Source organism: Molothrus aeneus, chromosome 5 (assembly GCF_037042795.1).
Source record: "Molothrus aeneus isolate 106 chromosome 5, BPBGC_Maene_1.0, whole genome shotgun sequence".
NCBI lineage: Eukaryota > Metazoa > Chordata > Aves > Passeriformes > Icteridae > Molothrus > Molothrus aeneus.
Window position 1 is genome coordinate 290,231 of NC_089650.1, and position 23,722 is coordinate 313,952.

Consider the following 23,722-nt stretch of genomic DNA (forward strand, 5'->3'; position numbering starts at 1 on the left):
TCACAGTTACATTACACAAGTCCAAATTGGCTGGGCCATTGAATGTCAAATGCTGGCTCAGTTCATAGCAGTACTTTCAGTTTCCTTGCCTTTGCCTGCCACTGCAGACCAACCCTTTGGCCACCACACTCCAAAGCCACCTCAGGCTGGTAGTGACTGGCCAATCTGCAGCACAGATTTAATTGCCAAATTTCTCCTTAAATGACTCCAAAAGAGCATTGACTTTGTGGATCTAGAAGGAGAAAGCAGGCTGGATTCTTGGTCTGAGCAAGCTGCACGTGCAGGATTTATGCAGTGCATCCTGATGGAAGAAAGGCACTACTGCCTTATTTTCCCTGTGCCCAAAATGCCACCGGGAAGCCAGTGCCTGCTGCATGGGAATCCTTCAGGTGATACAAGCAGCTCCAGGAGAGAACCACAGCCCTTGCCCTCCCTGTCATATCAGGTGATAAGGACTCTAAATCAATAATGCCTGGCTACACTGAGTCAGTTTCTGACCTGCGATGCAGCAGAGCTCCCATTGCATGGACAGCTGGGCTTACACTCCCCCCTAAGCAAGAAGACAAATTCCTGAAAGTCACCACATAACCTTCCTACAAGGTGTGTAACTTTGCTACCCCCTCTTAATAGCTACACAGTGGCATAACCTTCCCTGACTTTGTCCAGGCCTGCAGACTCCACTAAGCCACACTTCCATCTGTGTTTAGGAATATGTGGGAGAAGGGGGGGCTGCACCTCTGCTACACAATAAATAAACCTTCTGAACATAACCTGGTATCCTGCTATCGTCCAGTAAAATTTACATCAGCCATATCAAGAAATCAAACACCAGCACAAAAAAACCCCCAATATATGTAGAGGTATGTAGCATTCCATAAATTCATACTCATTGTTCTGCCAGGTGGTAAGAAAGAGCTGGGTACAAAATGGACCCAACCCTAAGGTATTAAGCCTATTATAAGAAGTATCTTACCAAAAAAGGCAACTACTGCAGAGAGCAAATTAATGTAATATGCTGATCACTGAATAATTCAAATATATAGTCACTTATACAGTAAAAGATCTTTAAACTGAACAATATGAATTTAAATAAAAAATTTCATAAATAAAATCAAGGCCAAGAGGTGAACAGCATATAAAAGATAAAGCTTTCTCAAGAAGCAGAGATTGCACTGCACCTATAGGTGGAAGTCTCAGTATATAGACAAGTTCACTGCCAGAAAAACCTCTGCATGGAGGAACAATCTCCTTTTAGTATCTTACCAGGTATATACAACTACAATAAAACAAACAAAGCAAACAGAACTGTGTTGCCCTTGGGCAGACTCAAACCCTCCCTTATTTCTATTTCTACACCCCCAGCCAGGCAGCTCGGATGCCCTGAAGTCACTCATAGCCATCACAAGTCTGGTGTCCCTGCAGCTTCTCATCTGTGCCCACTTGCTTTAATCATTCTTCTGCTTGCAACAGCTCCTGCTTCTAAAGCAGCAAGTTTATGTCCTCATAAAGCAGATGAACACTGACAAAAAAGCCCATAAAATTCCCAGGGCCTCTCTGTCCCTCTCTGCTAGCACTCCCACTTACTCTTGGAGCTCAGCCTTTTTGCTCTGTGCTTGACAACCCCACAACAGAACATCCGTAGCTGTGCCCAGCAGGTAGTGGAGAAATGATCCTCCAGGGAGGACATTTCAGTTGTGCAGGCAGTGGGTGGAGATGTGAGCTCCTGTGTGACCCAGGAAAGGGAGTGATGGATGCTCAGTCACTGTGGATCTGAGGCACAGAGGCTGAGGCAGGGCAGCCCATCCTCTCTGCCTGCAGGCCAAAGTGACACTGCAGCCAGGCCCAGCCCCTCCCTGTCTCTGTCACATGTGGAAAGGGCAGCATCTATTCATGTGTTTGCACTGACCTGGCCCTGCATTGCTGGCCAGGAGACACCCAGCAGCCAGGCTGACCAAAGTCCCCCTCAACAGGGACAGGCAGCAGCTCCTGCTCCCACTGGGCCAACAGGGACAGGCAGCAGCTCCTGGTCCCACTGAGCCAACAGGGACAGGCAGCAGCTCCTGGTCCCACTGAGCCAACAGGGACAGGCAGCAGCTCCTGCTCCCACTGAGCCAACAGGGACAGGCAGCAGCTCCTGGTCCCACTGAGCCAACAGGGACAGGCAGCAGCTCCTGGTCCCACTGAGCCAACAGGGACAGGCAGCAGCTCCTGCTCCCACTGAGCCAACAGGGACAGGCAGCAGCTCCTGGTCCCACTGAGCCAACAGGGACAGGCAGCAGCTCCTGCTCCCACTGAGCCAACAGGGACAGGCAGCAGCTCCTGGCTCCCACTGAGCCAACAGGGACAGGCAGCAGCTCCTGGTCCCACTGAGCCAACAGGGACAGGCAGCAGCTCCTGGTCCCACTGAGCCAACAGGGACAGGCAGCAGCTCCTGCTCCCACTGAGCCAACAGGGACAGGCAGCAGCTCCTGGTCCCACTGAGCCAACAGGGACAGGCAGCAGCTCCTGGTCCCACTGAGCCAACAGGGACAGGCAGCAGCTCCTGGTCCCACTGAGCCAACAGGGACAGGCAGCAGCTCCTGGTCCCACCCAGCTCAGCCCCACAAGGGCACGCTGCCCTTCCTTCATGTAATGACTCCTCTCTAGACACGCTCCAGCTCAAGCTTTCCAGCACAAATTGGATTTTCACCATCAGGTGTGGCTACCCCTTGTCTCCATGGAGCAGTTTCACAAACTCTGGCTCTTGCTCAGCTGAGCAGCCAGGGCAGAGGATGCTCCATTACAGCATTTCTAACACGCCCCACAAACTGGTCCAATTACACAGCTCTTCATTAGTCAGGATGGAATCATAGTGAAGGCAGGGGTTTCTCTTAACTAAACATTAAGCCACATTTTTGTTTGGATCACCCTGATACCAATGGCTAAAGATTATCCAGGACTGAAGGTGATGCCTTACATTTTAGCTTTCATATTATCCAGATTCTCTTCTGCATTCTGAGCTCCCAATGGAGTGTCAGCAGCTCTCCCCACAGCTCAGGCACACAGAGCAATCCTTCTCCAGCCCCAGAACCAAGGACACCACTGCAGCTTCAGCCCAAAAAGGGCAAACAGCAGAGAATGGAGGAGAGCAAACACAGGGTGGGACTGCATCACCTGGAGCTGGAACTGGACAATTCACCCCAACATGGAAATGGACCAAAACTTATAAAAGTGTGAAAGCCCATGGCCCATCATCCATCCTGGGTGTAGCCATGGCCAGGCTCTTGCACTGCCCAAGGTGTATCCTTTGAGGCCTTTCAATAAATCCCTGCTTTATCCTTTACCCCTGCCCAGCCTCTGCTCCAGGGAGCCTCTGAAGGCACCAGAGGGAGGACTCAGGCTCCAAAAGAGCACAATTTGTCAGGTCTCTACAGATAGTACTGCATCTCCCAGTTTATGAAAAGCACTGTATAATACAATTGCTTGAATAATAAAAAAAAATCTATTAGTAGATTTTATTTTTTATTTATTAGAATAATAAAAAATAATTACTTGAATAATAAAAAAATCCATTTGTTGCTTTCCCAAAACACAACTTATATTTCACAATATTTAAATACCTCTTCACCTTTTAGTATATAACGTTTTCCACATTTCCAATAACTAATGTTTAGCACATTTTCATTTTAAATCAATACATGTAGCCCAAATCAAGAACAGAGCTTGCATATTAATGTAAGCATAGGGAGCAGGAAAAAAAATGAAGGAAGAAAAAAAAAAAATGGACCAAAAGGGAAAGCAGCAAGAAATTCCCCCAAATCCTAACTAAATACAACTCAAAGGCACACAAGGTGGTACCTTGGCAGCAGAATTAATGGAAATAGAAGTTAAAGCTGCTTAAAAGAATGTCTGTAGACCTAAAATTTATGTCCACATCCAAGGCATCAAGGAAAAGTATCACAAATGACAGCCAATATTTCACTGTATTTCTCCAAGCAGTTCTCAATTACAGAGCATTACTGAGAACAGAGCACATCCAAAACCAACAGCAGGGCAGCAGTTGCTGGGCTTTCCTGGTATTCCCAGAATGCAAAAAGGAACTAAGCCTGCAGACTCCACAGCAAACTCCCTTTCCACACCTGACCTTTATTCCCCTGAAATATTTACAAAGTGTTTTACCTTCTGCAGGCTGTAACTGTAAGAGCAGGGAATTTGCCTGGAAACAGCAGCAGCAGGACAACCCAAAACCCCTGGCTAAACAAAAGATGTTTTGAGCATCCAGGAAAAACCAAATAAGCTCCCAAAATTTAACAGGTACCCTGAATGAAAAACACAAATCACACAGCCCAATCATCAAGTAAGTCACTGCTACCCAACACACCATTCAGAAAGTGTCAGAGAATGTCTCCATTTTACATTTACAATTAGAGCAACTTTTTCTCTGCTTTTATATTAGTGGTGGGATTTTAAACTTCAAATAAATATTTGTATTATATGTGTGATTTGGAAAATGTCATCTTTCCCCTGATCACAACGTATCCAGAAACAGATGCCACATTTGCCAGTTTTTTTTTGTGGCTGGCAGGTTTTTTTTTATTTCCCTAGCACTATTTGTGATGACTATTCATGAGGATCTCAGTGCAAGTAGCCACTCTTGTTACTGACAGCTTCTGCAAGCAAAACTTTACAAGGGATCTGAGCAGCTGAGGAACCATAATTTAGTAATTTAAAATCATTTACTGGTACCAAAAGTGTCTAACTGCTTAGGTGAAATACAATGAAACCAGAGCAGTTTTTTCAATGAATAATTTCATTTTGCCAGATTAAAAAGTTAAAGTCTGAAATGTCTTTTGAAATGTATTCACTCCTCTACCCTCCAAAACAATACCTAGCAGAGTGAAAGGTTACATTTGGTTTAACTGGGGTTTTTAACCCCCTGGGGATGGAGAAAGGTGACCTCAGATTGACCTCAGTTCTTCCTTGCTATAGGCTTTGGCCAACAAGCACCAAAAATCAGATATTTGCACAAAGACCTAACTATTGGGGTGAGCAGTTTTTTCCTCTCCAATGCTAGAGGTAGTGTGAAATTTGGTCTTGAAGTTCTAAGGAGGACAAAAATAGCACGGAGTGAAAAATTATTTCAAAAAACCACTTGAACGGGGACTTGGTGCATTATTCTCTAACCCCAAAGCAGCTGAGTGCTGGTTCACACATCCCTCACGTGGTTTTGTGTTACATGGTGGGGTTACACCCTGCTCCCAGAGCAGCTGAGAGGAGCCTCTGGGGCTGCTCCCACCATCCCAGCTGTTCTGGGGTTACACCCTGCTCCCAGAGCAGCTGGAAACCCCTGCAGGAGCCTCTGGGGCTGCTCCCACCATCCCAGCTGTTCTGGGGTTACACCCTGCTCCCAGAGCAGCTGGAAACCCCTGCAGGAATCTCTGGGGCTGCTCCCACCATCCCAGCTGTTCTGGGGTTACACCCTGCTCCCAGAGCAGCTGGAAACCCCTGCAGGAACCTCTGGGGCTGCTCCCACCATCCCAGCTGTTCTGGGGTTACACCCTGCTCCCAGAGCAGCTGGAAACCCCTGCAGGAGCCTCTGGGGCTGCTCCCACCATCCCAGCTGTTCTGGGGTTACACCCTGCTCCCCGAGCAGCTGGAAACCCCTGCAGGAATCTCTGGGGCTGCTCCCACCATCCCAGCTGTTCTGGGGTTACACCCTGCTCCCAGAGCAGCTGGAAACCCCTGCAGGAACCTCTGGGGCTGCTCCCACCATCCCAGCTGTTCTGGGGTTACACCCTGCTCCCCGAGCAGCTGGAAACCCCTGCAGGAATCTCTGGGGCTGCTCCCACCATCCCAGCTGTTCTGGGGTTACACCCTGCTCCCAGAGCAGCTGGAAACCCCTGCAGGAACCTCTGGGGCTGCTCCCACCATCCCAGCTGTTCTGGGGTTACACCCTGCTCCCAGAGCAGCTGGAAACCCCTGCAGGAATCTCTGGGGCTGCTCCCACCATCCCAGCTGTTCTGGGGTTACACCCTGCTCCCAGAGCAGCTGGAAACCCCTGCAGGAATCTCTGGGGCTGCTCCCACCATCCCAGCCATGGCGAGCCCAGGCTGTGGGAAGGGTCTGTCTGTGTGTCTGTCTGTGCCAGCAGGGGCTGCAGCCCTGGGCTCTCAGCAGCACCCAGCCCAGCCCTGCCCTATCCACAGTGGGGACAAGGTCCCTCCCAAGCCACCCTGGAGCTGCAGTGCCAGCCTGGCTGCTCCTGGCTGCTCCCTGCTGCAGGGAGGGATGGGGCACTCAGTGCCAGAGCCCATTCCTGCTCCCCAAACCTCATTCTCAGCATCCAGGGCTAAAAGCACACAGAGGGCAGGCTGAGAGGAGCTGCTTCCAGCATCTGCTGCTTCATGCAAAGCCCTGCCACATCCTATTTGGTCCTCATAAACTGAAATGCAGCACTCCATGACTATTGCCACATAAAAGCTTTTCTCTTTTGCAAATTTCTCCCTTGGTGGTTCAAAAACTTGAGAAAAGAAAAGGAGTAATATAATCACTCAAAGTCTGAGGAAAAAGGAGGCAGCAACAGAGCTGATAAAAAGAAACCCCAACAGCTGAAGTATTACCTTTAAAAAAAAGTTAAAATGAAATGTCCTAACTCCATCAAAACCTTTCAACCTTTTCACTTCAAAGAAAAATTGAAAACCTAATGAAGTGATTCTAAATTTATATTTTCATGAAATAGCATTTCTAGTGGAAAAGCACTCTGTCAGAAAATGTTGACCCAGCTGTAAGAACTTCATCTACAGACTGCTCAAAAGAAAAATTATGCTGTTTTGTATTGCTCACATTCAGAAATAAGTGACATTCTACATGTTAACTATGGACATATTTAATTTTCCATAAGATCAAATACAGCAAGTTCCCTACTGAATTTTGAGTTACATTATCCTCTAAGTTAGTCACTGGTTCAGGACTGAGAAATCTCCTGCAATCACCAAATTGCTCAAGCCCAGCAATGTGGATGGAGCCATTTTTATTTATTCCAGAGGAAATATTTTTTGATTATATCAACATAGCTGTGGCCCCTTACATTCCTGCTACATCCCCACAGCATTTCAGAGTATTAACCACATCTTTGAATAGTTTTAAGCTTCTGGGTACTTTTGAAAGGAATATTCATCTTCAGGAAAATTGCTTGCAAGCAAGCTAATAATAGACACCACTCTTCAAAGAAGGAGCCTGAAAAAATCAGGCAAGTGCTTCCCTTGAAACCAAGAGAGAAGCAGAAAAATGCATTTAAAAATTAACTGCAAATAAATCCCCCTTGGCTTTTAAGCCTACCAGGATTTAGTCTGATAAAGGCCTGCAAAATTCCTCTGGGCAAAGGGCATGGGAATAACACATCAAATTGGAGGCAGTGGTACTTGCAAGGAAAGGAGGAGCAGCACTTGTGAGAAACAGACTGCCCATCACCTCACCACAGGGACAGCATTCCTGGGGGTGGGAACATGATGCAAATTCCCCTTTTCCACCCCCAACCCCACAGCAGCACCCACCCAGCCCCTCTGCAGCCTCTCCTCAGCCTGACACACCTCAGGACACCAAGGCCCAGCTGCTCAGGCCATGCTGTCCCCCAGGAGCTTCTCTCTGCAGCACTTCCCACATATTCACTCTTTATCTCTGCTGATAAGCTTTAGGACAGGTCTTAGGGTCCTGGGGAGCAGTGGAGCTGCACAGAGCACGATTTCTCTCTGACCTCTGTGAAGGAGCCCATCCAGCAAGCTGCTCTGTGCTGTGAGGACACCTCCGTGGCCAAGCAGAGTGCTTGGATTTAATAAAAAACCCCAAATCTGAACTCCCCAATCTGTCACAAACCAGTCAGCTCCCTCTGCCAGCCCAGGTGGGGCTTCCCTGAAGCCTTGGGCAGGACACACACTCTGAGCCTGCTGCCAGCATCCTGTGCAGCAGAGTTCTGCCAAGGACCCTGGTCTCTCCAGTGCACAGTGCAGCAGAGCAGCAGCACATCACACTGCTTATCACAAACAGAGCTCACAGGCGCTGCTCTGCAGCACACCAAACTCTCCATCGGGCCCCAGAAGTCTGCAGGGAGTCCCAAACCCACGGCCAGGCAGGCTCCAGCAGCTGCTGAGTGCTGAGCTGGGCAGGCTGAGGGCGCAGAGCTCCCTCTCCCAGCCCAGGGCAGCAGGCACAAGCGAGCAGAGGGAGCCCCTGGCACCCTGAGCAGGCTCAGCTGCAACAGAGCCGCTCTGGATCCTGTCAACGCAGACAGGGGCTGCTGCCATCATCTCCCCGCCCCACCCCGCAGCTCCCCTCGCTCCCCTGCATCAAACCAAACTCATTCCAAGCAATAACTCCGGCTTTGCGATCTAAAAGGTACTGTTAAAAACCGCCAAAAACTTTGTTTCACTTGCAGGATGAAGTTAGCAAGGAAGAACTCTGCCACACATTTAACTGAAACAGCAACAATGAGAAGCCCTGTGTGAATGACTCCACACTGGGAGGCTGAATAAATCCCTAGACCTTGCATTGGACAGGTTACAGTAGCAGGTAAATCAATCATACAGCCACAAGTTCTGCTTTCTTTAGGTGTGTAGCCACAAAGTATTTGTATTCAACATACAAAACATAACAAACTCACTATTTAGAATCAGTTCCTGTGTTAATTAAAAATACAAGAAGCAGCCTACATCAGTATTACAAATCGCCAGCTCTCAAAAATCCTGCACTTAACCCAAAGCACCTTTGACAGACATTAATAACCAACCCCTTCCAACATTCAAAAATCACAGCAAGAATCAACAAAGCCCAGCTTCTGGCTCTTGTTGGGCTTACACTGTTTGCCACCAATGAACTTCATGAGCTTGGGAGTAACTGGGGACGCCTTCACACAAAGCTCTGTCCCCTCCTGGCTGCACAGGTGTGAACTGGAGCCACTGCAGGTGAGGGCTCAGGCTCACAGGGGCTGCAACCCCTGACTGAAATGCAGAAATCGCCCTCCTGAAACAGCCAGAACAAAACTCTTCAGAAATCAAGACAGGTGACCCAATTTCATCCCTTGTATACATTCCAAAGAAGCAGCCATGGAAGCATTAACATAACCAAAATTTTCACAATATGGAAGTAAAAAATCAAATGCTGTTTGGTATTGAGAAATCAAGATACAATTTCTTAGCATATTTATACTTATTTGAATCATGTTACCATTTAGTATTTTAACACTTAAAATGAAAATAAAACATGGTTACTAACCTGTGGGAAGAGAGAGTAAGTTGCATTGTCAATTGTGACAGAATATAAAAATTCCCCGTCAAACCAGAGGTTCTTTCCCATGGGGGAATTCATCTTTGTCATAGCAAAGAGCTGCCCAGGGTCACAGCATTCCTCCAGCAGCTTCCTAGAGCAGGGAACAAAAGAGTAAAGGCTATTAATTGGAGGCCTGTCACACCTCTGTTAATCACCACCCCTCACGCCCCTGCTCCTGCTGCCCTCAGGTACTTCCCAGCCAGCAGATGAACCATGGCACTCCTTTTTGCTTACACAAGAGCCACAAAACCTGCTTTTATTGCACAAACATCTTAGAAACGGGAAAAAATAAACCTAAATTTTCATTCCAACCGACACACAAGCAAAACCAACATTCAGCAAAAGAAACTCCATCCCATACAGCCTATTGTAATGGGTAAAAACTGGTCTCCAGCACATACAGAAATCAGACAAGCTCCTTCAAAAACTCCATCCAAGGAGCATAAATAGTCAGTACCAAAGGTTATTTATGAAGAGCAGGCCTCCTAAAGGCCCACAGCTGCAGAGCTAGGTAAGGCAGTGCTGCACCTCTCTGCATGTGCTGCACCTCTCTGCATGTGCTGCAGTGTCAGAGCCAGCCAGTGTGATGGATATTTATAGAGTGGCTGTGCTCCTCTGTGCCCTGTGAAACCCCAGAGCCTCTCACTCCCTCATGGCCCAAAAATACTTCTCAGCCTGAGCAGAAACTGGAGAGCTGGTGAGGGGGTTGAAGGCTATCCTGAAAATTCTGTACCACAGCAAGCTCAGCAATTAAAATCCTAAACCACAGAATGATGGAAAGCTCTAAAGGCCGAGAATATCCTGTATTTCCAAAGCCTGCATGGCCTAGGCAGGGTGGCACTCACAGATGGATGTAAACACACCCTGCAGAATTCCACCACTACACTGGAATATTGTTATCATCTACATTCCTCATTTATTCAAAAGGTAATCCCAAAGAGACTGAACCATTTCCACTGGCTGCACAGGAGCTGGAAGCAGAAAAACCTCTATTAGTGACTACTAAAAAGCCTGATATAGCTGTTCTCCTCTGCAAAAGAGGAGATTTTATTCAAAACAATAAAGTCATCCACAAAAATTTAAATTTAAAAAATGCTTAAAGTTTTAACAATACTTTTCATGTCTAAAAATTGGCATTTGAAAAAATAGGTTATTTTTCCCCTATCAAAAATTGATTTTGCCATAAGTTCATAATTCTCTGCAAATGTGTGAGTATTATTTTTCAGGCACACTTCAACTGAAGTAGCGATAAGTGCCCAGCAACAACATCCCTCAGAAGGCTGCAGATGCACAAGAGGACAAGCTGCTGCACGTTCCCATCTGGCTCTGATCCCCCAAAGGCTGGGATGGGGAGCACCTGAGGCCCTTCCCAGGCTGGCAGGTGTGGGGTGCTGGAGCTGGTTCTGTCCCTGGGAGCAGGACCCAGCTCTGGGCCAGCCAGAGCAGCAATTCCCACCCCAAAACACCCACGGCTTCATCCACACCCACCAAGGAAAGGCTTCACATCACCCTCCTGCGCTGCCCAATAAAGCCTTCAGCACAGAACCGTGAAAAAACAAATCACAGCCAATTTGAAACCTCTCACTGAATAACCTTTGCAAGACAGTGTAAAACAGGCATGGAATACTGTTCTAAACACAAGATTTGACAGTGGAGATTTTTCTGGCTGTCCACAAACCAGTTTGCAGATTTTGGAAAATTATTTCTCTCTCCTCTCAAGCAGAAAGAAAATAATTCTGCAGATTTTTCTATCCCCACAGCAACTCTTTCAAAAAACGTAAATTAATCCAAGATCAGCTGGAACCATTTGTTACAAAGCTGTATAACACAATTACAGTTTTCCAGTGAAATTCTGCAACTCACACCTCCTCTGGAAGTCTGGTCTGAGCAAAAAGCACAAAGAAACCCCCAAATAACTTAGTGGAAAATTATCTAGGGAGTGGTTTATACTAATGAATCTTTTCTTAGCCAGGGTAGACTGAAGAGCTAAGGAACAGCTCTTTGTACAAGTCCCACCCTATTTATTAGGTGAGATATGCATCCCTCCTCCTTCCCATCCCTCAAATACATCCTTCCAGTGCCCATTGAATGGTTCATTAATAAACTCATTACAAAATGCAGTAGGGGTCTCCTGGAAGGGCCACAAGCAGGCAGGCCACTCCTTCACGAATGAAGCTTTGCGCATGAACACAACAATCTTGTGCACTCGTGTGTGCTCTCTGTCAGAAAAGAACAATTTATCAAAAGTCTCTTTCTGATGTAAATCCCAAAGTTACAAAGCAGGAAAAGCTTCATAGGAAAATATTCACTGAAAAGCAGAACAGATTCAAATCCAAACCTATAGCAGGATACTGTGCAGGATCAGGGAGACTGAGCTGCTTGCTGAGCTAGATTAAAACGTACAGCATAAATGTTATTGCAGAATGTGCAGAACTGCAGCAGCTTTCAGTCAGCAATCTCAACACACTGCAAGCATTCCTCCACTCACAGGACATAAACAATGTGCTTCTGGTTCAAAGTTCTCTCCAGTTCACAGAAGACCTGTCTGTGAGAGGAATTAATATTGGCATTGAAAAGGCACTGAGGGCCCTCAGATCCAAGAGCACTTGGGGGACAAATCCCTGCTTGTGAGAGAAGCAGGAGAAATGTTCCTTGGAGAATCTCACTTCAAGCCCCTCAGATTTCAGCTCTAATTGGGCACCAGGCAGGTCATTGAGCAAAAGGCACCCTCAGCACCGAGTCTGTAAACCTGAATTCACTCACAAATCTTTCATAAAACTCCCAAACTACCAATTCTCCGCCTTAAGCTAACAAACTCTGCAGTCTGATTTCAGCCTGCAGACAGTTAATGCTTAATGGCACCCCGGTGTGACTCAAGTCCCAGTCAACAATGACACAGGAGCTATTTTGAACATCCCAAACGCAGCAAATATAGCAGCTGAAAGAAAAAATTGGCAATTCCACGGCATGGGCTGGCAGCCAGGAGGTCCCAGCTCCCCTGCAGTGGGGGGGTCCTGCCTCCCCATCTGGGCACCATTTCTGCAGCTGCCCTGGGATGCTGTCCTGCACGGAGCATGGAAGCATCCCCAGCTCTGTGCAAGGCAGGGGGAGCAAAGCTCCTCCTCTCAGCTTTTCCCTTCTACATCCCTGCACGTGAGCTGTGCTGCATTCATGTGAAAGAGCAGAGCGATGGGGAGCCAGCAGCAGCAGGAGGAAGGCACCTGCACACAGAAGTTCCAGAGGGAACTTCTGGGGGAGTCACCACCCCTGGAAGTGTTCAGAAAACAAGGATGGTCCAGAGCACATGGATGGGGAGAGGACAGGAGAGACTACAGCTTGATGCTGGTCCTGCAGGTCCCAGCAAATGCCAGCAGTGCCCTCACTGACCAAGGGCACTGATTCAACCACTGCACAAAAATGTTAACATGAGACTTAATATTTCATTACAGTATGGCTTTAATGGAGCGTTAAAATAATGACTGAGGCTCACATCCAAGTCTGAGATAAAAATAATCTCTGGAGTGAATTGCTTTAGTCAGACTCTGCTCAGCTGCCTGGATTTGGGTGGCATCATGCTAACCTTGATCTGGTGACTGCAGAAGAGAGCAGGATGTGGCAGCACAGCCTGACACAAACCTTCCCTTCACATGGCAGCTCCCATCTGCCTCAACTTCCCTTGCTCTGCTTTGGGATCAAATGAAAGCCCAGGGGAAAAAAACCCAAAAAAGTATCTGGCTTTGGAGTTTTGTCTGGTGCCAAGACAGAGCCATCAGGCCTTGGCTCACAAGCAGGGCTCTGTGGAGCTGCTGGAGTCCAGAGCACAGGCAGGCACCTGGGGAAGAGTTGCACAGATCCCTTTCAGTGCAATTTATCATTGCCTCCACCTACAGAGCCCAGCAGAGGCAGGGACACCACCAAGGCCCTCCTGCAGTCCTGTTTCCCAGCATCTGCATCCCCTATGGAAATACTTCAGGGACTAAAGTCAACAGTGGCTCTGAAACACATCAGCCTTCACCACCTCTAGCAGCCTGCCTCAAAATCTAATCCTGGAATTCTCCTCATTATGTCTCTGGTGTAATGTTTCCACAAGGATAACACATCGCCATGTTTTTGCAAGAAGTTTTAGTGGCACGGGAAAAACCAAAATCACTGCTTAATAATGTCTTGTCTTTAGAAACCCTGATCAGAGTCTGGTTTTTTGGCAATTCAGCTTTTGGCTGATTTATAAATTATTTTTCCTCCCTCCTTTAAGAGATCCTTAAAGGAGGCTGCTCAAATTTCAACCTCCCCTCTGATGAGCAAAAAGGATGGAGTTTGCTGCATTTCTTGCTATGAACAAAGCTTTTTACTCTTTCCATAATTCCTGTGGCTATTCTCTCTTTTTCAGGACCCACCCCTAAATATTTCATTCTAAATACAGCCTGGAAATATTATTTCTAGGGCAGCTACCCCCTGCTAACTCCAGGGACAAATTGACCTCTCATTACTCACACATCCCACACCAGACCAAAAATCTGGGCTCATATCCCATTTCCCAGAGCAGGCAGCAGCCAATGCCTGCAGCTCTAAGACAGCCCTCTCAAACACCACATAATGACCATTTTCCTGGCCATTTATTGCTCCAAGCTGGCAGTCTGGGAATTTTATGGCACTCCAAAATTCTACAAAGCCATCCAATAACAGTAAAATTGGTTCTACTACAGTCAGTGAGCTTGGAGCTGCAGCTGACATTTGGCTTCTGAAGATTCTGTGCAAACATTGCTGGGTTTGGTCACATACACTGAACTTGTCTTTCCTAGATTTCTCTTTTCCTAAAAAGCTCAACCTAATCCTTGCAACTGGGGATTAGTTTGAAGAATTCACTGAGACTTGGAGGTTCTCATGGTGTTTAAAGCACCTTACTACCCCAGGCACGCCACCCCACTCAAGATTAAATAGAAAATTATCCCCAGCACAACTGCTAGGGAATGTGATCTCAAAACCTCCCCCCTAAGGAAGATCAGTTGGAAGGTACCAAATGGATAAGAGAATGGCCAGTGCAAGTGCTCTGGATACCCACAAAAGCACACCAAACTGGGATTTTGGGACAACAGGCAGAGTTGGAGCTCCAGCTAAGACTCAGAGCCTGGCCAAATCCAACATCTAAATCGAGAATACATTGCTGTGCAGAGGTTCACTTCTGAAAACACCCAGTTCCCTACGCTTGGAGAATAGGTCTAAATGCAACAAAAAAGAAACATGAGAAGAGTGGAGAGCACAGAGCAGAGCTAATCTGCTTTACTCCCAGCCAAGGTCTCTGCAATATGGGAAGATTTTATGAAGACTGAAGTCATGACCGTATTCCTCCTCACATTTACTGTTATATTGCTCCTTGGTGTGAAGCTTGCAGCCTATTCCAATGCCCCCTGCAGCAATTCCTGGAGTCTGGACTTTACAAGGATCATGCAATATTTCCCCAGCTTCCTCAAGAGAGGAAAGTTGTCAGGACAACAGAAAGGCTGCAGGCAGTAATCATGCCTGGCACTGCAACCTGCATGACAGGAAAGAGGCTGCACTGCAGAGACCACAGAATAAGGACAATTAATGAAAAACATCTTCATTACCTTAGCAACAGAGCTGCTGTGACTTTTTAAAGTAAGAAATCAAGCCACAAATTAATCATAAATTGCCAAATTAATAGTTGGGGAGGAAACTATGAAATCAAGAACTTGCACCTTTTCTCCATCATTGGTGTATTTTTAGATTTTTTCCAGGCTTTTTTGAGGTGCCCAAAAGGGAAACAAAGTAGTTTATTTAACCTGAGAATATAATTTTCACTACCTACTTTGGTTTATCCAGAGAATATTTGGGTTCTCATTACCTATTTTAAAATCACTGATCTGGTGCCACCCCCGCAGTAGAGTTCACAGTTCTGCTTCCCAGACTGCAGAAGAAGTAGAAAACTGTTTTTCCATCCTGTGGGATGATATGGTTACCCTAGCCTTGCTGCCTTGGCCGTGAACAAACAAGCCCGGCTGCCTTCCAGAAGGCAAAATCTGACCTGGCAGTCACTGCAGCACCTCATCCTCATCTCTGACTGCATTAACTCTACTTTTTTTAAATATAAAAGTGATACATTTTTCTTCCAGGCACATTCAAAGTGTTATAGAAAGTGAGGGATTTGACTTTGTACATTTAGGCACATTTAGATTGGAGAAATACAGATGAGGCTAAAATTTGCCAGGGACTACCTCTTTGATTGAACAATGTTTGTGAACTAGAAGAAACCAGGACACAAAGCTGGGAGAATGGAGATTTCTCCACCTGGAGAAGAGAAGGCTTTGGGGGGACCTAATTCCAGTGCCTGTGGAGAGCCTACAGGAATGATGGAGAGGAGCTATTTCCAAGGGCCTGGAGTGAAGGACAGGGGGAATGGCTTCACACTGACAGAGAGGGGGTTGGGATGGGATATTGGGCAGGAATTCCTCCCTGTGAGGGTGGCAGGCCCTGGCACAGGTGCCCAGAGCAGCTGGGGCTGCCCCTGGATCCCTGGCAGTGCCCAAGGCCAGGCTGGACACTGGGGCTGGAGCACCTGGGACAGTGGGAGGTGTCCCTGCCATGGCAGGGGATGGAATGGGAGGATCTTTGAGGTTTGCTCCAACCCAGGCCATTCCAGGACTCTGTAACTGAGTCCATAAAAGCCTACCAGATCACCTGACAAGCTTTCAGCTTACCTTGCCTCCTGCCAATTCTTTAACTTAAATATGGAGCAGCTTTGATCTGAAAAGCTGCTGCAACACAGAATTGTTCACTTCCTTCCAGAGAAACACAGTTTGATTCGTGCAAACTCGCCTCAAATTCCTCTGCACAAAGCCTGCTTGCAAGCTCTGAAATACAAATTATAAGGTATGAATTCTGGATTATGAATTCCAGGGCTTGGTCAGATGAAGTTTTTTGAAGACTCTCATATCAGATGTATAAAAAAGCTGTATTACAAGGAAACCACCACAAATTGAGACTAGCAATAGTGAAGATGCCAGCACCAGCAGGCCCCAAATACAGCAGTGCCACAGCAGCCACAGGGCTCCAGCTGTGCCACAGCACTGGAAATGCAGACTGAGCTCATTCCAAACCCTCCCCACGGAGAGCACAGCTTTTAGGGTGGGCTCCATGTCACACTGCCCCTCTGATGGCCACAAAGGCCACCCTTAGGGTGGGCTCCATGTCACACTGCCCCTCTGATGGCCACAAAGGCCACCCTTAGGGTGGGCTCCATGTCACACTGCCCCTCTGATGGCCACAAAGGCCACCCTTAGGGTGGGCTCCCTCTCACACTGCCCCTCTGATGGCCACAAAGGCCACCCTTAGGGTGGGCTCCATGTCACACTGCCCCTCTGATGGCCACAAAGGCCACCCTTAGGGTGGGCTCCCTCTCACACTGCCCTCCCTGATGGCCACAAAGGCCACCCTTAGGGTGGGCTCCATGTCACACTGCCCCTCTGATGGCCACAAAGGCCACCCTTAGGGGGGGCTCCCTCTCACACTGCCCTCCCTGATGGCCACAAAGGCCACCCTTAGGGTGGGCTCCATGTCACACTGCCCCTCTGATGGCCACAAAGGCCACCCTTAGGGTGGGCTCCATGTCACACTGCCCCTCTGATGGCCACAAAGGCCACCCTTAGGGTGGGCTCCCTCTCACACTGCCCCTCTGATGGCCACAAAGGCCACCCTTAGGGTGGGCTCCATGTCACACTGCCCCTCTGATGGCCACAAAGGCCACCCTTAGGGTGGGCTCCCTCTCACACTGCCCTCCCTGATGGCCACAAAGGCCACCCTTAGGGTGGGCTCCATGTCACACTGCCCCTCTGATGGCCACAAAGGCCACCCTTAGGGGGGGCTCCCTCTCACACTGCCCTCCCTGATGGCCACAAAGGCCACCCTTAGGGTGGGCTCCCTCTCACACTGCCCTCCCTGATGGCCACAAAGGCCACCCTTAGGGTGGGCTCCCTCTCACACTGCCCTCCCTGATGGCCACAAAGGCCACCCTTAGGGTGGGCTCCATGTCACACTGCCCCTCTGATGGCCACAAAGGCCACCCTTAGGGGGGGCTCCCTCTCACACTGCCCTCCCTGATGCCACGAGGGCAGGAGTGCCCCAGGTGCCCCACCTGCCGGCTTTGCTCTCTGTTCCAGCCCACGGAGCCAGGCCAGCTGCTGCAGCTGCTGGGGAGTCAGAGGGGGCTCCTGCAGCAGAGGTGAGCTCTGAGGAGGGGCTGCAGCCCCATGGAGGATCCTGCCTGCCAGCAGCCCCACCCGATGGGTTCCACCTCTGCCCACACAGCCCTCAGCAGAGGAGCTGGAGCAGCTGCACTGACAGGAGACTTTGTCACAGAGCATTCAGAGGCAAAGTGAGCGGGGCAGGGGAGGAGATTAATTGCTACATGTGCTATCCTTTTTTTTTTTTAATCTTATGAAGCTGGCAGGAGGAAAGCAGTTTTCACAGATATGAGGTGAAATTAATGACCAGCTGTCTTGCAAAACAGCAGAACCGTCAATGGAGACACAAAGTTGCACTGCATGAGCTGCTGCCTCAGGAGGCAAAAATCAGCTGTTCTCCCCCCTTCCTTCCAAAGAAATCACCGCTTGCTTTGGGCCACCTCGAGCACAGAGAAATATCTGGCCTCAACAAGGGCACAGGGTGCTGTTTTCTTTCAGGAGAGGGAGATTCACTAAAAATTAATTGAGCAGCTCTAATCTTACATTTGAGCTTGCACTAAAGTGCTGATGGGTCCCCCCTGGATCCAAGCAGTCAATTATCACACCACAGTGAGTTCCCCACCTGCTCCTGCAAGCCAGATGAGAGCCCTGTAAGTAATGCTCCTTGCAAAAGTGCCCCTGTGCTCCAAGCCAAAACACTCCATCGAGTGCTTTTCACTGATCTGATCAGCTCAGTCGTGCCCCTTGATAAAAAAGGGGAACAAAACAGAAAGAAAACTAAAATTTCCTTCATTATTCAGATTTCCTAAAAGCTGAGGCAACATAAATGAAGGGGAAAGGAAAACTCCTGCACTTGTCACTCCAACTGGCTTTTGATGCAAAGCCTGTGTGTGACCCAGCAGCCACTGCCTACACACATGACAGAGACAAGAATATGCACAAATATCTCAGGAAAAGGCATGAAAAAACAATAAATACAATATATCTTCAAAGGCATATGGAGGTGCACATCTGGAGAACAGTTTTAACCCATCAAAGATGGATGAATAAATCTGAAGGAACAGACTGAAGGAAGCCCAGATCCGAAGGGAAGCTTGTTCCTCTCATTTCTCAGACACTGCTTCCCACATCCCATAACTCTCAATTGTTCAGGAGGGGAATGAGCTTTTCCTGGTTGGAAGCATCCATCTGATGCCTAGCAGCCAGCAGGATGAGCTGATCAGCCAAACAAAATAGGAAACCTTGAGCTTGACCTCTCTCTTTTATCCAGTTTTTCATTAAACTGGTGGGAACTCACTGCCCTTAAGACTTCCATTATTCTATTTAATTTGGATAAAATCTGCCAGTGAGAGAAATGTCTTACAGTGACAGGGTTATGATTTGAGATTTCAGTTATATCACATTTCCTACTGACTGAAAAGGCCAAAATAATCCATAAATGCCAAATAATGCCTTGCTTTGGCCTGCTTGAGGTGGACACTGCCAGAACAGTGTGCTCTTTGTTGCCTCTGTGCACCCAGAATTACACACCAGTCAAGCTGCAATGGTCTGATTTGGGGTGAGAGCCAGGATTTAATGCACCACCAGGCACTGACACTGGACTCCACTTCCAGGCCTGGCTGCTGGCACCTCCAGCACCACCTCTGCCAGCAGCTGAGCCCCAGCTGGCCCCGCACCCAGAGATGCTGCTGAGCTGAGCTCAGGCTCCTGCTGAGCGCTGGCAGATGGCTTCCAGCAGACAAACAAGAGCGGTAAAGTCATCAGATAAAAACAGAGCCCTTCATCTCAAACACCCCTTGAACCTGCAGTTCCTCTGTTTGCAGCTGAAAGATCGATTTTTGAAGTTTTGCTAATGTGTTTTAAACTTGCCTGAGCACTGGGTGCTATAAAGTCACAAATGCAAACACTTTGCTAAAGGCACTGAGTAGGTTAAAATAAAGGAAAGACAGATGTAAACCAGAATCTCTTTTTATCAGCAACTCCAATTCCAAACCTTTAAGTCTCTTTTGGTGAAGCCACAGAAAAAGTTCCATGGCAGTCATCCTGCACTCATACTGAACTCCCCCATAGTTGGATTCTTTTGCCTCTTTACAGACCTACTGAAAGGAGGTGGGATCTCCCCAGCTCTGGGTTGAAAGAAGTCTGTTCTTACAGGGAAGATCAGCTGAGATGCTTTCACAAATCCCCTCCTGACACCTGTCCCAAGAGCAAGAGCCACACACCCTGTTTGTCTTCACACCCTTCTCTCCTGTAGGCCCAGTGAAACCCAAAAATCCAGTTTATTGATGACATCAGGGACTCTGTTGTGATGAAACAAAAGCAGAAGCAAATGCTGGGTCACAGAGTTTCTTTTTGCTACTCTCCCACTCCCATTCCCAGGGGCTGAGTGACAGCTGTGTGCTGCATTAATTGATTTGAGATGGTCACAGCTCCACTCTGCACTCAGGAAAGGGATTTGTTTTTCTGAGTTACAAACACTGCCTTACTCTGTAGCCCCACATTAGAAAGGACAAATGCTGGTGCAGAAGGAATCTTTTGCCATTTGTGGTCCAACAGTGCTGCCAGCTTACCAACAACCCTATAAAACAGCTCTTGTGATTACTCACAGCATCCTCAAACCCCCTCTCTCTCCGATGGCAAAGGAACCCCAGCAGTGTCTGGCAGGAGGTGGGGAAGGGCCCAGGAGACATTTCCTGAGTTTCCTCCCACATTCCCCTCATTTCTGAGCCTCTCTGCTCCTTCACTGGCCACCCAGACCAAGCCAAGTCTCCTGATAAGCCACAGCTCAGCCCCTGCTCACCACCAACACCCCCCTGGATTCCAGGGCTGCAAAACACTGGGAATTCCCTGGCTTGGAGTGAAGCAGTGGGAATCTGAGCACTCCTGCTGCATCCAAACATTAATCCACATTTCTGTTACTCAACAAAGACACGCTGAGGCTTATCATCTGAGCTATTCCAGACCCAAAAAGAGATGGCAGAACTTCCCCCAACCCACAAGAAAGAATTTCCCAGTGTAAGCAAGGAATATAAACCTGGCTTTCACTACAAATATTCACGTGGTGCTGAAAGCAGGGTTTCCAAAACTCACCCTTGCAAAGCACCCAGAAGTTCAGAGGCACCACTGCAGCTTGTGAGGCTCTGAGGCAGTCCTTACATGTCATACATTACACAAGCCCAACAGCTCCAGCCATCAAGGTCATCACACATTCCCAACTTCCAAGCCATTGCACACTGCCACTGCCATTCAGCCAGTGGCACTTGGCAGCACTCACTGCAGGCAGTGAGTCACCACACACCACGAGGTTTAGTGGTTCTGGTGTGGGGAGGTTTCCCGTGCAGGCACAGGGGCAGCAGCAGAGGTGGCAAACAGAGAGCTGGCAGTGAAAAAGAGGAGGTGAGCACAAGACAGGAAGCATATTTGGGTCTGTCCTAATCTGGCCAGTTTGCTGTGAGTAAATCAGGAATGCACAAAGCCCATTACCCAGAGCAATCAAACAGCTTCTCAGGGGACAAGCATGATTTATGTACTAAGTTCTTATAGGCCTGAAGTCCTGGCAGAAAATGTAATTGATCCAACTTTCCCCTCTGCCCAGTCTGGTGGCCTTAACAAGCTCACACACTCCATGTGGGATGAGAATTCCTAAAAGCCTGTCAAACTGCACCACAGAGATGACTGCATGCTATGACTCCCACCCACCTTGCCAAGATGTTTTCTTTTCCATCCAGCTCTCCTGCTCCCAGCTGAACCATCACATGTCCCCTCATCCCCAGCATCGGGGGGGGGGGTCTGGGGAACCCTGGGCTTCCAAGGGCAGTGGAACAGCTTCAGGAAATGCTCCTGGCAGAAACCAAGTCTGGAGTTTCACCTTCCCCTCCTCTTTGTGACTGAGCTTCCCATCCTTTACAGACTTCTTTATTCTGAGAGAACACAGTTACAGCATCCATTGGAGTAAAGGTAGTAAACAGGAGACGTGCTGCTGCTCAGGGAGCTGCCAAGCACACTACAACAAAGCAAAGCATGCCACCTTGGAATGCCTGCAAGAGTTATATATACTGAAACACTGTGAAATTCTAAATTGAAGCCAAGCCTGAAGAGTTTGACATATACAGCCACACATACCACAGGAAACTATTTTGGGTTGAAGTACTGTTGGAATTCCTAAGTTTAATTAGCTGCCGTGCTCCAGATTTCACAGACTACCCGTAATCCAAAGAAATCTAAATATTAAAAATACTTGAACTAGGCTCCGAAAAGATCTGAGGGAGGAATTCCTAAACCAGCTCTTTCCAACGAGACATAAAACTCACACATGCAGTCTTCCAGGCTGGTGCATTCACCCAGGAACCCACACCCACCATTCCCAGAGGATGAGGCACAGTGCTGGGGACAAACTTCCTTTAGAGGACTCCAGGAAACCCCTGGATCACAAACTCTGGGTCCCCTGGGAGACTTGCATCTCTCTCCCTGGCAGCCTGAGGAAGGTTAGCTGTTGTGCTATGCAGTGAGAGTTCTATCATCATTATGGTGCAAGGACTCCGTATCACCGGAGTTTCGCGCCTCCTCGATGGTTCCCGCAGGCAGCTCCTCTGAGCACTGCCTGTTCCCGCTCCTGCTCCCGCTCCCCACAGCAACCACCCAACTCCTCTGACTCCTGATCCCACCAATCCACTCTTTCACACCACTGCTCTTATTGGCTGCAGCTGTGGCCTGTTACCATCAGGCCTGCTCCTGATCTTTGTTAATTGGTTCAGCTGCAGCTCTTCAGGGGACAAGATTACATTCTACACCACCTTCATTCACCATAGTGTATCCCCCTACAGCTAACAGAGTGATGTGAGCAGCCTGGCAGAGCTCTGGCTGTGCCAGGGATCAGTTTTGGTGCTGCTATCAGTGGGCCAGCTGACAGCTCAACCACTGCTCACCAGCAGAGAGCCCTGACTGGGGAGATCTCATCCATAAAAGCACTGGCCCATGGAACGCTGCATTCAGGATCCCTAGGGGAGTGAGGAAGGGAGGAGGCACATTCTCCAGGTCAGTGATTGATCTGGAACTCACCAGTTTGCACTGGAGGAAGCCCAGTCCCTCAGGAACACTGTGGGAACAGTGCTGGGAGCAGGAACCCCCCCAGCCCCAGGACATGGCTACCCAGGACATGCTCTCTTTCTGATCCCTTTGTCCCCAGCTTCCTGGGGCAGCTCTGGACTCGTTCCACAATGAACTGCCTGAGCCTGTGGTTTTCCTTCCTGCTGCCAAGTAAAGATAAAAATGTGCCCTATCAGGAAGATAAATGTCAGCTCCTGACCTGCATGAGCACACTCCCACGTTCTCACCCTACAGGATGTGCACTGCACAGAAGTTAACCCCAAATGCTTTTCCCTTGGACCCAGCCTCAGCTCCAGGCCTGACGCAGCTGATCCGAGAGCATCCTCCAGCTGGGCAGTCCAACTGGCACCCCTTTAGGTCTCAAATTCATCTTGAACATCCACCTTGCAGCTCAAGAATGCATGACAAGTTACAGAGCTCTACTGCATCATGACCAGCTGCTCTGTGCTACTCATTTCAAGAAACTTATACAGTGAATTATTTAGGGGAAAAAAAAGGATCAGTTCAGAAGCAACAACTAAACAGTTTTAGGGAGCAATAATTCAGTTTCCACAGCAATTAAACTGTTTACTACAGGGTTCAAGATGAGCTATTTAGTTTTCAACAGCATGGTGACATTTTGTTTCCTGGTACAATGTCAAAATCTAAAAATCAACCAGATAAAAAAGCAAATTAGTACAAAAAGGGTGTATGAGCCAAAGAAGAAACACATTTTTTAAATTGATTAAGCAGTAATCTAAGAATAAGACAAATATATTTAAGAACTAACCATTCCAAGAACACTTGCACTTCCTTAATTAAGCATAATGAAGGAATTGATTGTTTATGTAAGCTCCAAGAACATGAAAGGCTGTTGTGAGTAACAACAGTAATTTGGAACAAGGTTTCGAACTAAGTTAGTGAAGGCAAAACGAAGTCTCAAAATGCTCAGAACCTGAGACATTGGTTTATTTGGGACATCATGCTACCACTGCATTTACTGCAGGACTTTTCTGCAGCATTGGTACCAAGCCTTGACAGAGACAGGAAACTGAACTTAAAGGGCCTGATGTAGTAATTAGTCCTGCTAAAGGCATTTCTGAGGTTTTATGCACTGAAATAAAAGTCCACTACCAGCAGAT

General features: G+C 48.0%; 1 protein-coding gene across 1 annotated transcript in view; it reads right to left on the minus strand.

Annotated features, from left to right (window-relative positions):
- The window catches only part of ST8SIA1 (ST8 alpha-N-acetyl-neuraminide alpha-2,8-sialyltransferase 1), a 100,742-nt gene that overhangs the window by 62,512 nt on the left and 14,508 nt on the right, over positions 1-23,722 (minus strand). The window contains exon 2 of the mRNA XM_066550839.1: positions 9,247-9,391. Coding sequence (XP_066406936.1) covers positions 9,247-9,391 — 145 coding nt within the window. The remainder of the gene's footprint in view (positions 1-9,246; positions 9,392-23,722) is intronic.